The sequence below is a fragment of the Bufo gargarizans genome, chromosome 2, assembly GCF_014858855.1.
Source record: "Bufo gargarizans isolate SCDJY-AF-19 chromosome 2, ASM1485885v1, whole genome shotgun sequence".
Lineage (NCBI taxonomy): Eukaryota > Metazoa > Chordata > Amphibia > Anura > Bufonidae > Bufo > Bufo gargarizans.
In genome coordinates this window covers 346,141,721-346,160,323 of record NC_058081.1, presented here as the reverse complement: position 1 = coordinate 346,160,323, position 18,603 = coordinate 346,141,721, and the positions used below count along the sequence as shown (strand labels likewise).

Genomic DNA, 18,603 nt, shown 5'->3' with positions numbered 1-18,603 from the left:
ATCCTTTGAAGACCCCTTAAAACATCTTGCAGAAGTTTTTCAAGTCCTCATCAAGCACGGACTCAAGATAAAACCCTCTAAGTGCTACCTACTGAAACCAGAAGTCAAGTACCTGGGATATATTGTCAGTTCTGAAGGTGTCAAGCCATATCCAGAGAAGATAGCAGCATTCCGGAATTGGCCTACTCCTACTACATTAAAAGAGGTGAGAAGTTTTGCAGGATGCTACAGACGTTTTATCCCTCACTTCACCAAGATTGCTGAGCTGATACAAGAACTTCTGAGAGGACAGTCCTCCTGGCTGTGACCACACAAGCATCTCGGGCTTCCCTCTGTAGGGTCACTTCCTCCCCCCCCAGACTCATACACAGAGGGTTGTTTTATCCCTCATTACAGCCCGCCTCACCTGCAATCACCTCAGGTTAAAGGGCTTATGTGCAGTGGAAGGGTGTGTGGACTTCCAAACCTACCTCACAGTCCAAATAAAATCCAGCCCATATAACTTTAACAAAACAGCTCTAGCAACTACTTTTGCTGAAGCGAGTACAGCTTTTCTGGACTCCACTTATCTCACCCAGCTGAGGTATCTGGGTGGGATATACACGCCCTTTATGATTATACTGTACACATTACCACTAGTGATGAGCGGCAGGGGCTATATTTGAATTCGCAATATTTCATGAATATTTTATAGAATATTCGTCATATATTCGCGAATTTCAAGAATTCAACATTTTATTGAATGCGGTAAATCGGAAATGTAAAAATTGCGTAATGCGAGTTCGTAACGCGATATACAGGCGTGGGTCACTTTGGCTACATTTTTCAAGCTGTTATAAGTTACCTGAGACTGGAGAAAATGGTTGGCACGGCAGAACATTAGAATAGCTTTATATGCAGATAGAGTCAAGTGCTCCAATATATTCACGATTGCGCTAATCGTCAGTGATTAGAATATTTTTTCGCACTACATGCAACTTCACATTTTAGCAGGTCTAACTACAGATTACTGATTGGTGCACTAAGTATTGTTGTAAACTTGACATTGCTTCCTTCTCATTGGCCCACAAGCAAGAAGCAGAGAGGAATCATGTGTTCAGATGGAAAAAAAATGCAGAATATTCGATATAACGAAAATATAGAGGACTATATTCTAAATATTCTCGAAGTGGCAATATTCGCGATAAAAATTCGCTATTTGAATATTCGTGCTCAACATTAATTACCAGACCTGTGAAGAGTTAATTTGTAGAATTTCTTGCCTTCATAACGTATTTGAGACCATCGGCTGTATTGTGAAGAGGTAGGATTGGTACACAGTTTTATACAGTATTTAGCCCTATTTTACTACTTTTCTAATCCACATTATGGCAAGAACCACTCAACTAAGTACCGTAAAGATAAATGACAGTCCATCATCATTAAGACATGAAGGTCAGTCAGTCCAGAAGATTTCCAAAACTTTGGCTCAAGTGCACTCATGAAAACCATCAAACACTATGATAAAACAGGCTCTCGTAAAGACCATAACAAGAAAGAAAGACCAAGAGTTACCTCAAGAGGGTAAGTTCATTAGTGTTACCAGCATCAGAAACAACTAATTACCAGCACCTTAGTTTAGAGCTTACATAAATGTTTTAGGCTACTTTCACACTAGCGTTTTACTTTTCCGGTATTGAGATCCATCATAGGGGCTCAATACCGAAAAAAAACGCTTCAGTTTCGTCCCCATTCATTGTCAATGGGGACAAAACTGAACAGAACGGAATGCTCCAAAATGCATTCCGTTCCATTTAGTTGCGTTCCCATACCAGAGAGCAAACCGCAACATATTGTAGTTTGCTTTCCGTCCTGGGATGTGGAGCAAAACAGATCTGGCATGACCCCCAATGCATGTCAATGGGGACAAATCCGTTTTCTCTGACACAATCTTCCACAATAGAAAATGGATCCATCCTTCATTGACTTTCAATGGAGTTCATGACGGATCCGTCTTGCCAATGTTAAAGATAATACAACCGGATCCATTCATAACGGATGCAGATGATTGTATTATCAGTAATGGAAGCATTTTTGCTGAACCCTACTGGATCCAGTAAAAACGCTAGTGTTAAAGTAGACTTACAGAGCTAAAATACCAGACATAGCTCAACTATTCAGAGGAGACTGTGAGACTCAGGCCTTTATGGTTGAAATGCTGCAAAGGAGCATCTACTAAAGAAGAGATTTGGCGGAGCCAAAAAAACACAAGGAATGGACATTAGACCATAGGGAATTTGACTTTGGTTTGATGAGACAAAATCTGCGATTTTTTTGTTCCAATTGCCATGTTTTTGTGAGATGCAGAAAGGGTGAATTGATGGTTTCTACATATGTGGTTTCCACAGTGAAGCATAGGGAAGAGTGATGGTGTGGGGGTACTTTGCAGATGACACTCAGGGGTGGACTGGCCATAGACCCTACTGGAAAATTTTCCTGTGGCCCTCATTACGGCCACCTGCAGGGTACATCTGATACTCTTAGCATTAATTAATGCTAGTAGCATCAGGTACTTATACATCTGGCCGGTGGATGCAGGTGCCATCCTGAATTAAACAGTATCATCACCATCCACAGGACTGTGCTACAGTTGAATACTACTGTATTTTGTACTGTACTGTGGTGTTTGGTTATGCTGGGGTAGTATTTTGTACTAGACTGAGGTATTTGGTTCTTCTGGGCAGTATTTTGTGCTACATTAAGGTATTTATTGCCCTGCCTACTTGTGTTGCCCATCTTTTGTCAATTTGGACACACCTTAAACATATTAGACACTTTACGGGGCTTGTGCCGGCAGTATATAGTGTTGACCTATCGTCAAGTCTGACACCCAACTCCACCGCTGATGAGGAGGCGGTGATCCATGTGAACGCTGCTTCCTTCTCATTACACTGTGTGTCATCTCCCATGTGATATAGTATGATTACAAGCACTCGCTCCATTCAAGTAAATGGCTCAAGTACTTGTAATTACGCTGCTCCGCCAAGACTTCCAAGACAACAGGCAGTGTAAAGAACAGGAAGTAGCACTCGCATGGAGCTCTGCCTGCTCTTCAAACAGCTATCCCGAGGATAGGTTATCACTATATACTGCATGCACAACCCTTTAGGTTCCCAGTCCACCCCTGATGACATTGTTGGTGGTTTATTCAAAATTCAAGGCATACATTTAGCCAGGATGGCTACCAAGGCATTCTGAAGTGAAATGGCAACCTATCTTATTTGATCTTAGTGGGCCTATCCTTTGATTTTCAACAGGAAATGAACCCAAACACATGTACAGGCTATGTAAGGGCTGTTTGAACAAGAAGGAGTACTGTGAAGTGCTGCAGCAAATGACGTGGCCTCCAGACTCACCGAACTGTAACCCAATTGAGATGGTTTGGAATGAGTTTGGACCACAGAGTGAAGGAAAAGTAGCAAACAAGTGCTCTGTACCTCTGTTAACTCCTTCAAAACAGTTGGAGCACCATTCCAGGTGACTACCTCACGAAGATAACTGAGAGAATGGCAAGAGTGTGCAAAGCTGTCAAAGAAAAAGGGGCTGCTTCGAAGAATCTAAAAACTTTTTTGTTTACTACTTAATTCCATATGTGTTCGTTCATCATTTTCATGCAATCAACATGAATCTACAATGTAGATAATTAAAACAAACACAAGAGAAAACATGGAATGAAAAGGTGTGTCTAAACTTTTGACTAGTGCTGTAAATCAATGTGCAAATCTGTGGAGCAAATATTCAGCAATTATCTTAAGTCTTACCGTTATAGAGCGGGTAGAGTTCAGTGGAGGATTCCCTCCATCTATCGCTGTAATTGTCACTTCGTACTGACCCTTTAATTTCCTATCCAAATTACTTGCAACTCTGTAAGTTAAAAAGGACATAATGAACTCAAAAAAATAAACTGCATGTAAACCAACTGTTCACCTGAGCATTTGCATGAATACAACAGACCTGACAGAGCCTGTGTATATGCCATCTTCAGAACTGGTGCTAATGCTGAAGATGTTTCCAAGTTGCTGAGAGTCACCACTTGAGGAAATAAATTCCACTTTGTAAATTGAGAAGCTTAATACAGCATTTTCACCACTGTCTTTATCTTGAGCCTTGATAGGAAAAAAAAAAAAAAAAACATTGTAAATGTAATTTTAAAATACATTAATAGAATTATAAAAACGTGACAGATGTACTGTATTATAGCCAATTGCTACATATTTTGGGTTCAAATTTGTACATTGAAAATCTGCTCCAAAAATATCTTCTGGGATTTTAAAAGACGCTAGTCAAAAGCTGAACATGTAAGAAAATGTAAATTTGCAGCAGCAAATTCTGAATAAAATGGGGAAAAACATAACCGCAATATAAACTGCAAGCCCTACTTTTTGTGAAATAAGCTGTTTTTGTAAGTTTTTTAGAACTATACCTGCACTGTTAAACTTACCAGGTGGAGTCTCCTAATCCTCCAGGCCCTGTTCAGTTGTTTCCATATCAGGACTGGCAGGAAGACGCGGTCAGTTTGTGTACCACCAGCATCCGGCATAATAATAGCATGAATGCCATCAAAACTTTATTTGTAATTCTTTGCATTTTGTGTTGTCTCACTATACCTCCAGGTTTAATACAACCGGTACATGCAGTGTACAAGTATGATGAGGGGTACGCCGATGGTCTGAATGTTTGCCAATACGTTTTTAGCCTCTTGAGAATAACAATTTTTTATAAGACATGCACCCGACTTGTTTGGTTGTCTAGACAACAACAATTTTTGGAATTTCGGACATACATTAATGTCATTGTAGAAAAAGACCAGCACTCACAATATATGTTGAGATTGCTATCTCGGACACGTGCACCGCGCTCTTTGAACGGAGTGCCGGCTGATTACCGCCTGATTTTATACATTAATGTCAGTCATTTAAATATGCAGTTCAATGCTAGCTTTGGGGCGAACTCTATTGAATTATTGGACGTTCACATTGAAATCTGTGAAATTGGCATGACTAGGAGTGCATTTCGTCAACCTATTGCCGCCAATGCTTTGCTACATTTTCAGAGACGTCCTTTTGTGTCTTTTAGCAGATTTAAAAATCTTATGAGAAGAACAAATCAGACAGAGATTTTAGGGAATGCACAGAAACTGGCTTATGGATGCAGACATGATAGGTAATTAAAAACGTGGACAGTGATACATCTCTAGGTCATTAGACTTGTGTTTACCTGCTGTGTTACAACAGCAACTGAGCACTAAAGAATAAAGTCTAACCCTAAAGAGTTCCAGTGTGTGTTGCGGGGCATTTTCTTCACTCTGGATTGTCTACATGAACTGTCACACAGCACCACTGCTAGTGAAGTAATACTAATTGTACCAGTAAGTGGATATCCATTGCTAGCTGGCATTCCAGAGCAGTGCCGAACTGATCTTACTGTTTTAATATCCTTCATTCTGTGTATTTTTGAAAATCTAATACCAAATGAAACATCAAATATATAAAAATATAAGAAAGATATGCTAATTACCTTCACAGAAGCAACTTCAGTAGTAATAACAGCTGTTTCAGGTATAACCACTGTAGAGATATAAAAGTGATAGTATGCTTTATAGTAACATAGTTTGTAAGGTTGAGTCTAGTTCAACCAAATCTACCTGCAATTTTGAACAAGGAGTGGAAGAAACCTCTATGAGCAGAAGCCAGGTTCCCAAACAAGAAAGACTTCTAGGCCGCTTTTAAACTCCAATGAATTCACCATGACAATTTCTCCTAGCAGAGAGTTCTGTAGTCTTACTTCTTCTCCAGGTCTACACTCTTTCCATGTTTGTGTGGGCATTGAAGATGCCCCCATGTTGTAGCTACAGTCCAGGGTATGAATAGATCATGGAAAAGATCTCTTTATTAACTTTTTATTTATTTATACAAATTTATTAGTTCTGATAATAGGGCAACTGTTTCTGATGTTAAAAAAAGACAGCATCTTGCAAGAGGAAGAAACAAAACTATTAGAAACCACTTCTGATTAAAAGTATTCGTCATAGTTTAGAATATATTTTTGTCCTTGCAAAATGTTTCACTATTTCTAAGAAATGGAAGTTGGCAACCCTGTTAATTAACAGAAATCACCAAGTGGAGCAAAGGGATAAGGGCATGGTGGAAGTGATCAGTCCCATGCACATACCCATTAATATTAGGGCACATAGCTGAATAGTGTGGATTGAGACTATCAGTTCCATGTCAGACTGTAAGGACATGTTTTGACCATAATGTCTCACCTGTACTGGCACCAAGTTTGACTATAATATTGTAATGAGACCTTAGAGCAGTCATCAGCATTGGTCTGTGTGTGGACACCATAAAAAAATCAGATGAGATAATAAAAGACAGTATTACCATTCATTCTTTAGAGGGATTTTTAAGGAATATTTCCATTGTCATGAGCTTTCCAGAACCTAGCATCTATCACTTTATTCTGTGCCTCAAATAAGGTCTCTATTCTATCTAATGCCATACTTATGGTGTTTTAACCTTTCAGTAGAAGAATGAACTCCACAGCCTACACTCTTAACACTTCCTTCCATGCTGCTATAACTGGCTTCTGACTTGTAAGGGATAAGAATATTACATACCGAATGCACCATTGCTGTCTAAGAATTCAGGAGCATGATCATTCACATCTTGTATCACCACTCTCTGGCTCACTAGACAGGAAAAAAAGAGCGTTAGAGTTTGTATTGTAAACTAAATTGTTCCTATATCACAGCTAGTGTTGAGCGAACCGAATTTCTGGAAAAATTTGATTCATCATAAAGACAAATGGTGGTAAAACAAAAATAACAATAACGTGGTAACGATTCAATTTTTCCTGAAATGGTGGTAAAACAAAAATACATACTCACCTCGCGGAGAGGCGGTCACGGCCATCTTGATTGATTGATGAAAAACCTGCCAAATCTCAAGAGAGCTGATGTCTTCACTCACAAGATTTGGCGCATTTTCTTCAATCAAGATGGCCAAGACGGCCTCTCTGCAATCAAATGGATGAGGTATGTACTTTTTTTAACCCCTAATTAACCTCTGAAAGGCATCAATGTGACTCTTAGATACCATGATCAGCGTTGAACACAGCATCTGAGGGGTTCAATGACAGGGGGTGGCATGATCGACGTTCCCCGTCATTGCGCCCGCTACATACAATGGAATGCAATTTGTGACGAAGTACTTCATAACAAATCAAATTTCTTGTTAAGTTCGGTGAAGCAGCTGAATAAAATTTTTGAAAACGTCGCTCGTCACAGCACACATCAAAATTAATTCTTAAAACTAGATTTCCATTAAAAAAGGTAGGTTTAGATTAAAAGTCACATGTAAGGCCATAGATCCCTATGATTCTATGAGTTCTGGTCATTAAACCCGCAATTGGTCCGGGGCATCCAGAGTCCGGGCCTAAATAAAGTATTCAGTATTATAATTCTACTCATTTAAAAATGGAATTTCGCCTTGGAGAATGTTAGGTGGAGCCACTTCACAACTTTATAACGTACATTGTGAGCAACTCCAATCTAATCTATTATACTTATATTTCAATGATTTGGATAATAGATGAGGGTTGCAACAGTGACATCCCTACAGAAGTATTACCACAATTTTAGCAAATTAACAATGACATCTACAGGGTATAACAATGGGAAGTGGCCATACCGTTCTGGCTGTATCTGTTCCCAAGAAATGTTAGCTTGTCCTCCACACGTAAAAGCATCACCATAAGGTCACACTCTTCATAATCAACATCTTCAGTATGGTTCACAAACAGCTCTCCGTTGGGTGCAAGCCAGAGCCAGTCATAGCATATGCTGCCCACATCCTTTCCATTTTTGAAACAGCTCATAGCAAGTTCCTGGAATTCCAGTTCATAGTTAGTATCAGGATCTTTTGCATTCAAAGTTGCAATCTTTTTTGTCCCATCAGTTGTGTTCTCAAAAATGTAAAGATCTACCAGAGAAGGGGGGACTATGTATGGTGGTTCATCATTGAGATCGAGCACTTGTACAATGACAGTAGCATGCGCTCTATTACTGTCTCCTTCAATCCCATTGTCCTCAGCTTCTATTATCAAGGTGTACATTTGCTGTTGTTCATAATTCAGCTCCAAATAAGGATCACTTAAAGTTATGACCCCAATGTAATGGCCCAATGCTTGTCTTTGTCCTCGTATGATAAAGTTTCCAGATCCGCCTTGGGAAATGCTGAAACTGATACGATTATTTAAATCAGTCTGATCGTGATCACTGGCGTTTACACTTCCAACATAAGCCCCTGGAAGATGACATGATTATGATACATTAATGAGCCAACTTTATGACTTAAAATAGTTTTTAAAAGTATTCTATTAATATAAGAATATTAGGGAATTTTGTAGGTATGCAGTCCTATTACATATACTACAACTATGCCATAGGCACTTTGTGTACTGTCATACGGTGCTCCAGGCAGCATCATATTACTAACTTATTTTTTTAATACAGCACTAGATGGTGCATACCACACAAATGTAAATCCCCATAGAAGTCTATGTATGTCCTATTAAGGCTCCATACTACTCCATGCATAATATGTTTATGTTAATGAGGCTTACTAATGTAATGGTCAACAAATTACAGCATGGGTGTCAAACATGCGGCCCGCGGGCCGCATGCGGCCCGCAATGAATATCTTTGCGGCCCGGCAGTCTAGTATCTCTGAACATGAGCGCGCTGCTATCGGCGCGCTCATGTTCTCTCAGCAGCACAGGGAGAAGGAAGCTGTCCTCCCTCCCCCTGTGCTGCTGCCGCTGCCACCAATGAGAAGAGAGGGGGGGGGAGAGGGGCGGGCGCACTGCACCACCAATGAGGAGAGAGGGGCGGAGGAGGGGCGGGCGCACTGAGCCACCAATGAGGAGAGAGGGGCGGAGGAGGGGCAGGCGCACTGAGCCACCAATGATAGGACTATTCCCATTTCCCACACAGAGCGGCGCCCAGCGATGTCCCAGCACTCACCATTAGTCCTGGGCGCCGCTCCGTTCGCCCGCAGTGCCCCATTACTGTCTCCTCTCCTGCTCCACATGCTGCTGATTACTATCGGAGCGATGGGAGGAGACATCAGCTTCACTAGTGGGCGTTCCTTCTCCCTGCGCTGCGATTGGACAGCGCTACAGCCAGGAAGAAGGAACGCCCACTAGTGAAGCTGATGTCTCCTCCCATCGCTCCGATAGTAATCAGCAGCATGTGGAGCAGGAGAGGAGACAGTAATAGAGCACTGCGGGCGAACGGAGCGGCGCCCAGGACTAATGGTGAGTGCGATGTCTCAGCACTCACCATTAGTCCTGGGCGCCGCTCTGTGTGGTCTGATAGTGAAAGTCAGTCTTTAACACAATACAGGAGGCGGGTGTCGGCAGCAGAATCGCATTGCCGGCACCCTGCCGCTGACAGGGAGCTGCGATCAGAGGCAGTTAACCCCTAAGGTGCTGCACCTGAGGGGTTAACTGCTGATCTGCCAGTACCAGCCTCCTGTATAAAGGGGTAATTTATCATTGGTGGTGCAGTGTGCCCCCCCCCCTCAACCCCCCATCCCATTAAAATCATTGGTGGCACAGTGCGCCAGCCCCTCTCAACCCCCCCCAGTATTAAAATAATTGGTGGCAGTGGCCACAGGGACCTCTCCCCTTCCCCTCATTGGTGGTGCAGTGGCAGCTTCTGATCGTAGCCCCAGCTGTGTAAGCCTGGGGCTCCGATCAGTTACCATGGCAGCCAGGACGCTACAGAAGCTCTGGTTGCCATGGTAACATCCCTGATGCTGTGTGCACAAGGCACAGAGCAGCAGGGACAGTGTTAAGTCCTATTCACCCTGATAGAGCTGAATAGGAGAAGGGATGAAAGATCCCAGGTTCTCGCCCCTAAGGCTACTTTCACACTTGCGTTCAGAGCGGATCCGTCTGAGACGGATCCGCTCATATAATGCAGACGGTGGATCCGTTCAGAACGGATCCGTCTGCATTATATTGTAAAAAAATTTTTTTTTTTTTGATGCGTCCCACATAAACTTAAATTTTGTTTTTTTGGCCCATGTTAGCCTTTGAGTTTGACATGCTTGAATTACAGCAATTAATTCTAGAAAATTATTTGTATGTCATTAAATTTTAAATTTTCATTTCACATTCACATAACTATTACATTTCTTGTAGCATGTATTAATATCATATTTTATAGTTACAGAAATTGCTATCAGACATGGAAACATATTTATATATACATTGCAATGCACTGATAAGAGTTTACAGGACATGGTTTGTACCTGGTGTGCTCTCATTTACAGAAAAGGTGTACTCCGTTTGAGTGAAAATTGGCCCGTTATCATTTAAATCCTGAAAGATAATGAAAGTTTATAGATTGTTGCCAGGCTAAAGAAATGTGATATAAAAAAATTAAAATCTATAGTGCAAGTCACTATAGTCACACAATACAATTCGTGTTGAGCAAATTTCAGGATAAATCCGATTTCCCACTAAGCCAAATGTCGTCATACTTTGTGGTAGCGAAAAGATTTTACTGGAAATAGAGTAAAAAAAAAAATAAAATCATACTTGCCTCATCCATTTGCTCGCGACTGACTGACCGACCTCCACCATCTTGCCCGCGGTGATGCATGACATCACCACGCTGGCCAACGTGATGATGTAATCACGGGCCACGCGAGATTTAGCTCCGGCCTGTCGTGAGCAAATGGATGAGGTAAGAATGTTTTTGTTTTTTTAACACTCGACCGTGGCATCTGAGGGGTACAATGACGGGGAGCAGCGCAATTGGCACTCCCTGTCATTGCACCCTCTACTTACAAAGAAAAGCGCTTCGTGATGAAGTAATTCGCCACAAAGTGAATTTTTTTCTAAAATTCGACGTAGTAGCCGAATCGAATTTTTATATACATTGCTCATCTCTAAATACAATACAATGCTGAACAAAAGGAACACAAGTATTTGGCATATTGTAAGAAATACATTACTTTTGTTTTAAAGGGAATTTGACACCAGTGAAGATGTCCTATCTGAAGGCAGCATAAACTGGTGCCAGATCCCCTTAGCAATACTCTAGGTCACTTACTTGAATGTAGCCATTTTGCTAAAATCTATGCTATAGTGAATAGCTCTAGCCTAGCCAAGCTTTAAATCTGTAGAATTCACAGCATGCATCATTGTAAAAGGGTTAAAGTCATCTGCGCGAACTGCTAGAGAGCTAACCTTATACTAAAGACTGACAATGCCAGAGAACAACTTTGACAAAGACTACTCCTGACAGAAGGAGAACAGACATTTTAGAAGGTAGGGAACCATTTCAGACTTTACTGCTTATGGAAAGGGTATATTGCTTATGTGCCCACACAGTTTGAGACGGACTGGTCATCCGGATCTAGATCAGTACCACATAGTATTGCAGAAAGTGTTAATGAGAACGGAATGGCATGCCTGCGGTTATTTGGGAAGATTGCAAAGTGTACTCACAGTAAGACTTGGGCCTCTTGCACACAAACATTGTGTATCTGTTCCGTGCATTGGGGACCGCAATTTGTGGTCCCCAATGCACGGGCAGCGTCCGTGCGGCGGCCGGGAAGGATCGAGACCCATTCAACTTGAATGGGTCTGTGATCCGTCCACACCGCAAAAAAAATATATAACAAGTTCTATTTTATTACAGCGCGGAGGCATGGACAGAAACACCACAGAAGCATTCGGTAGTGCTTCTGTGGGGTCCCGATCTGTGCTTCTGTTCCTCTCTGTGATTGCGGACCCATTCAAGTTAATGGGTCGGCATCCTTGATGCGGAGTGCACACGGGACGGTGCCCATGTATTGCGAACCTGCACAAGGTTCGTGTGCAAGAGGCCTTAGGGAGGACAACTACCATCATTTCTACCGCCTTTATAATGGGAAAAGCCTACTGTAAGATATACCTCAGAACTGTGCTTTTGCTGCTATATGTACTGCAACTCCCATCATCTATTCAGTAAAGAGAGACTTTATTGCAAGCAAATGGGCCTGGTCATTGTCTGCATTATCCATCTGCTGGCGGCTGCCCCTGCCCTCCCACATTACTCCTATTGCAGTCAGTGTCAGGGGACTAGGGAGAGCCAGGAGCTCATGAATTTAAGGACTCACCAACAGTGACCAGGAAACCCCCACTCTCTCAGTATACAGCCTGTGAGACGAACAGTGCACAAAATATATTAACCCTTACAGTGGGACACTGCACATTTACTTGCTTCAACCTAGCAAGCAATTATCAGGAAGGGACTGTTCCTTCCTGATAATTGCCTGCTTGTCAGTGCAGGAAAAAGCTCCATTTACATGCAGCAATCACATCCACTGTAAGGGGACAAGCAATTGCTCATACGGTTTAATTGTTTCTAAGAATGAGATCACTGTTCACACGGCAGGATCTGCTGCTAAAGAATAATGATATATGTATCTGCATAAACGATCATTTTGCTCGTTCATCAGATGATCTGCTGCAATTTAACATGGGTCCATTATCAGGAACAATCATTTGTACTAACATTTGTTTCCAGGAATCAGCCCAACAATTGCCTCGTGTAAACCTGCCAATAAACCTGGTGGCAAATACCCTTTAAAAACATGAAAGTACAATAACTGACCTACAGGGTCAGCCAAGAACTTCATTTACACCTCAGCTCACACATCATCAGGTTGTTTTTAGGTCCAAAACTGTGTGCTGACCTCTTCTTTAAAGGGGTATTCCCATCACAGACAATTGGGGCATATTGCTAGGACTTCTGGAACCCACACCTACATCGATAATGGAGCAGAGAGAGCAGTGGCACCACCAAGCTCTCTCCCCATACAAGAGAATGGGAGAGCGCAGCGCTTGCGTACCACTGCTCCCATACATTTTTATGGGGCTTGTCTATTTTTGGCATCCCCATAGAAATGAACGGAGGGCGGCTGCGCATGTGTAGAGTGCCCTCCGCCACCTTTCCCTGCTCTGTTCCCGGTATAGGTGCGAGTCCCAGAGTTGGGACCCGCACCTCTCAGACAATGGGGGCTTATCCTAGCGATATTCCACAATTATAAAACAGATACTGGGCACTCTCTTAATATAGGAACCTCATAGTTTATTGATAATACCACACATAAACAATTAATACTTCACTATTAAAGATAATAAAACATGCAATAAAAATACAAAAATGTAATACAATAAAAAAGATTCCTTAAATGATTGGTACCGATCACACATAAAGTAAAACAAATAAAATATAGATAAAAATCTATAGAGAAAGTCTCTGGGTGTTTGAGGGGTAAAACAGGATCTCCAATTTGCTGTCCCTCCAACTTAAATTTGGATGTAGGAAAGGTCGTTTATGGGAGTGTTATATAAGTCCTCCACAGACCGAAATAGCGATATAGTTGCAGTGATCTATTAAAGCGGCGTCCCGCAATTACTCACTGTTTCGCTGTACACTTGTGCATCCGCCGCTATATCCGTGTTGTAATTCAGGGATGTTCGCTGATAGTCGCAATCCCTTAGCTGTCTTCCCGGCGCCGCTCCGTAGATCTAAGAGCCGGCACTTGGGTAAGTTTACAGACTCCTTGTACCACGCTGAGCTTGCTGTATAGGTGAGCGTGATAGACTCTTACAGCCTGTCCTCAGAAGTGCGTGTAGGGTCTGCAGTTGAAGACAGGAATGATTTTGATGCGGGCGGTGTAATAGCGCACAAAGTCCAAGTCCATCCAGGGGTCCTAGCACCAGTGGTGCTAGGACCCCTGGATGGACTTGGACTTTGTGCGCTATTACACCGCCCGCATCAAAATCATTCCTGTCTTCAACTGCAGACCCTACACGCACTTCTGAGGACAGGCTGTAAGAGTCTATCACGCTCACCTATACAGCAAGCTCAGCGTGGTACAAGGAGTCTGTAAACTTACCCAAGTGCCGGCTCTTAGATCTACGGAGCGGCGCCGGGAAGACAGCTAAGGGATTGCGACTATCAGCGAACATCCCTGAATTACAACACGGATATAGCGGCGGATGCACAAGTGTACAGCGAAACAGTGAGTAATTGCGGGACGCCGCTTTAATAGATCACTGCAACTATATCGCTATTTCGGTCTGTGGAGGACTTATATAACACTCCCATAAACGACCTTTCCTACATCCAAATTTAAGTTGGAGGGACAGCAAATTGGAGATCCTGTTTTACCCCTCAAACACCCAGAGACTTTCTCTATAGATTTTTATCTATATTTTATTTGTTTTACTTTATGTGTGATCGGTACCAATCATTTAAGGAATCTTTTTTATTGTATTACATTTTTGTATTTTTATTGCATGTTTTATTATCTTTAATAGTGAAGTATTAATTGTTTATGTGTGGTATTATCAATAAACTATGAGGTTCCTATATTAAGAGAGTGCCCAGTATCTGTTTTATATTTTTCTATTTTATCAAAGGAAGGGTGAGTCCTTTTTACTGAGAGCACCTCTCCAGCTGTTAGCACCAATCCAGTGCGCCACTTCTTTTCACTTGATATTCCACAATTGTCTGTGATGGGAAAACCCAGTTTGTTCTAAAGCATAGCTACAAAGGCAATTTGGAGCTTTTTACCATAGAAATAGAGCTTCAACCACTGTAAACATATATTCAAAAATTTATCAGCACATTCTGGAATTTTGGAGAATTCACATTTTTGAAAATTTGAAATCTAGATAAAAAAAAATTGTATTTGAGAGCTTAGATACTGCAGTGTGTCAATCACAGTGGCCTCCATGCAGGTGATCACATGTGCACAACTGGAACCCCAACAGACTGCTAATATAAGGGTCCAACTGAGGTCACACTGAATGTCCTCACTCTGCTTTTCACTAGTGTTGATTGAGCACCAAAGTGCTTGGATGCTCGGGTCGAACACCTCGGGATGCTCGGGTGCACCCGAGCACAATGGAAGTCAATGGTAGAACCCAAGCATTAAACCAGGCACCCCCTGCTCTAAAGAGGGGAGGGTGTCTGGTTGATGGGAAAAAGTGAGAAATTGATAGAAACACCACCAAAATGGTTCGGGAACAGCATGAAGAGGATGTCTGGATGCATCTTGGACTCCCAGGTCGCTGCTGGGAACGATGTTGTCCAAGTAGTACGCCACTTTTACAGACTGACACTAATAAGCACAAAACAGAAGATAAAATCAATTTTAGAGGAACAATTGTTAGGAAACATTCTTTTCTATATATGTACCTGTATATAAAGTGCAAGTGCTGCCAAAAATTACAAGGAAGAGGCACTCCGATACAACCTGTATATCACATAATGGAGGGCCTCATTCACATTGTGGTACAATTGTTCAGGTAGTGGGAGTCCTACACTCATAAAGTCAATGCACTAAGTGAAAGGGCTTCCAAAAATTACAAGGAACAAGCACTCCAATACACCCTTTATTACACATATAAGAGGGCATCATACACCCTTGAAAAATTATGATTGATGGCCTGCTGGTGACCCTCAAAAACATTAGGAGCAAGTGCCTGCTGGTGACCCTCTAAAACATTAGGGGCGAGTGCCTGCTGCTGAGCTGACCATCTAAAACATTAGGGGTGAGGGTCTGCTGCAGAGCTGACTCTCTAAAGCATTAGGGGCGAGTGCCTGATGCTGATCTGAGCATCGAAAAAAATATGGACGAGTGCCTGCTGTTGAGCTGACCATTGAAAAATTATGGGCAAGGGCCTGCTGGTTAGCTGACCCTCTAAAACATTACATGCGAGGGCCTGCAGGTGAGCTGACCCTCTAAACGATTGTAGGTGAGGGTCTGCCTGACAATCTAAAACATTATATGCGAGGGCCTGCAGGTGAGCTGGTCCTCTAAAAGATTGTAGGTGAGGGCCTTCTGGTGAGATGACCCTCTAAAACATTATATGTGAGGGCCTGCAGGTGAAATGACCCTCTAAAAGATTGTAGTTAAGGGCCTGCTGGTGAGCTGACCCTCTAAAACATTATATGCAAGGGTCTGCAGGTGAGTTGACCCTATAAAAGATTGCAGGTGATGGCCTGCTGGTGTGCCGACCCTCTAAAACATTACATGCAAGGGCCTGCAGGTGAGCTGACTCTCTCAAACATATGTGAGGGTCTGCTTGTGAGCTGACCCTCTAAAAGATTGAAGGTGAGGGCCTACTGGTGAGCTGACAATCTAGAACATTATATGCAAGTGCCTGCAGGTGAAATGACCCTCTAAAAGATTGTAGTTGAGGGCCTGCTGGTGAGCTGACCCTCTAAAACATTATATGCGAGGGCCTGCTGGTGAGCTGACCCTCTAAAACATTATATACGAGGGCCTGCAGGTGAGTTGACCCTTTAAAATATTGTAGGTGAGGGCCTGCTGGTGAGCTGACCCTCTAAAACATATGCGAGGGCCTGCAGGTGAGCTGGCCCTCTACAACATTAGGAGCGAAGGCAGACTAATAAGCATGTTGATATGATGGAAGAGGAGGAGGATGATAAAAGGAAGAGTGAACCATATACCCTTTTTTGTGGTGGAAATACATTATAAAAAACACATTTAAAGTGCCTTTATGTTCAGCCGCTTTCCTCTGGTGGAGTAGAGAAGTCAGGGGCAATCCAGGCCTTGTTCATTTTTATAAGATTCAACCTGTCAGCATTTTCAGTTGACAGGCGGATGTCCTTATCAGTTATTATGCCCCCAACAGCACTAAATAACCGCTCTGACAAAATGCCGGCGGCAGGGCAGGCCAGGACCTCTAAGGCGTAGAGTGCCAGTTCATGCCATGTGTCCAGCTTGGACACCAACTAGTTGTAAGGCACAGAGAGATCATTGAGGACGCTGACACGGTCTGCTATGTACTAATTTTCCCAATTTTTCCACAAGGACTTTCTAGTATTGCACCATTTTGCTCGTCTTCTCCAACACAGGAATGAGAGATAAGAATTTGTAGCGGGGGTCGAGAATGGTGAACAACCAGTAATCGGTGTTGTCCAAAATGCGTAAAATGCATGGGTCACGGGAAAGGCAGCCTAACAAAGTCAGCCATGTGTGCAAGAGTCTCAACAGGCAAGACTTCGCTGTCATCATCAGGAGGATGACTCTTAATCTCCCCAACCTCTTCCTCCTCTTCTGCCCATCCATGCTGGACAGATGGAATTAAACTTCCATGGGTACTACCCTCTGTAGAAAAGACGAACTCATGGTGGTCTGGCTATCACCCTGTGTAATGTCTTCCCCCATTTCCACCCTTTCCACATGCAAAGTGTCGGCCTAAATTGTGAGCAGAAAGCGTTTGAGTAGACACAGAAGTGGGATGGTGACACTGATAATAGGGTTATCGCTGCTCACCATCTGTGTTGATTCTTCAAAGTTTCTTAAAACCTCACAGAAGTCAGACATCCATGCCCACTCCTCGCTTGTGAAGAGCAGAAGCTGACTGGAAAGGTGACGACCATGTTGCAAGCTGGTATACTACTAATGACCTCTGCTGCTCACAAACATGTGGAACGTGGAGTTACAGCGCGTGCTCACGTCACATAACAGTCAGTGAGCTGACAATTTCAAGCGCTGCTGCAGCGTTGACAGACCGGCTGAAGCTGTTGATGACTTGCGGAAATGGGCACACACGCGGTACATCTTCACCAGTAGCTCAGGCAAATTGGGGTAGGTTTTGAGAAACCGCTGAACCACTAAGTTGAAGACGTGGGCTAGGCATGGGATGTGTGTGAGCTTCCCAAGCTCCAAAGCCACCACCAAGTTACAGCCATTATCAGACACAACCATGCCTGGTTCTAGGTTGAGTGGTGAGAGCCACAGCTCAGTCTGGTCTCATCCCCTGCCACAGCTCTGCGGCGGTGTACTGTTTGTCACCTAAGCAGGTCAGCTTAAGCACGGCCTGTTGCCGCTTTCCACTGCAGTACTACACTGCTTCCAGCTACCGACTGATGGCTGATTGTGCTGCAAGAGGATAATTCTGAGGTGGATGTGGAGGAGGAGGCGGAGAAGTGGGGGTTGGCGCCACTAACGTAGGTGGTGGCGGAAACCCTGATGGAATTAGGGCCCGCAATCCTTGGCGTCGGTTGCACCTGTGCCATCCCACGGTACGACTCGCTCCCGGCCTCCACAACGTTCTCCCGGTGTGCCGTCAGGGAAATGTAGCATCCCTGGCCACAAGCACTTGTCCATGTGTCAGTGGTTAAGTGGACTTTCCCAGTAACTGCGTTGGTCAGGGCACAGTTGATGTTATGGGACACATGCTGGTGTAAGGCGGGCATGGCACACCATGAAAAATAGTGGTAGCTGGGGACTGCGTAATGAGGGCCTCAGTGTCCACAAGCCTAAATCGCAACATTTCCAGGGCCAGTGATTTTGAAAGATGCACATTTAGTGCTATGGCCTGTGGGTGGGTGGCTGGGACATGGACATTTGTACACTGCGCTGGGACATAGAAGTGGATGTGGTTGCTGATATTGCTTGCGAAGGTCCAGGTGCAGGGCGGTAGGCATCCAGGCCTGCGCTTTCGACAGGGGATTGG

At 43.2% G+C, this 18,603-nt stretch overlaps 1 protein-coding gene across 2 annotated transcripts in view; it reads right to left on the bottom strand.

Annotated features, from left to right (window-relative positions):
- CDHR2 (cadherin related family member 2) overlaps nucleotides 1–18,603 on the bottom strand; it is a 226,687-nt gene that overhangs the window by 56,392 nt on the left and 151,692 nt on the right. For both annotated transcript variants that reach the window (XM_044277398.1, XM_044277397.1), the window contains exons 18-23: nucleotides 10,359–10,428; nucleotides 7,731–8,345; nucleotides 6,659–6,730; nucleotides 5,557–5,606; nucleotides 3,994–4,145; nucleotides 3,801–3,903 (exon numbers count right to left, since the gene is read on the bottom strand). In XM_044277398.1, coding sequence (XP_044133333.1) covers nucleotides 3,801–3,903; nucleotides 3,994–4,145; nucleotides 5,557–5,606; nucleotides 6,659–6,730; nucleotides 7,731–8,345; nucleotides 10,359–10,428 — 1,062 coding nt within the window. The remainder of the gene's footprint in view (nucleotides 1–3,800; nucleotides 3,904–3,993; nucleotides 4,146–5,556; nucleotides 5,607–6,658; nucleotides 6,731–7,730; nucleotides 8,346–10,358; nucleotides 10,429–18,603) is intronic.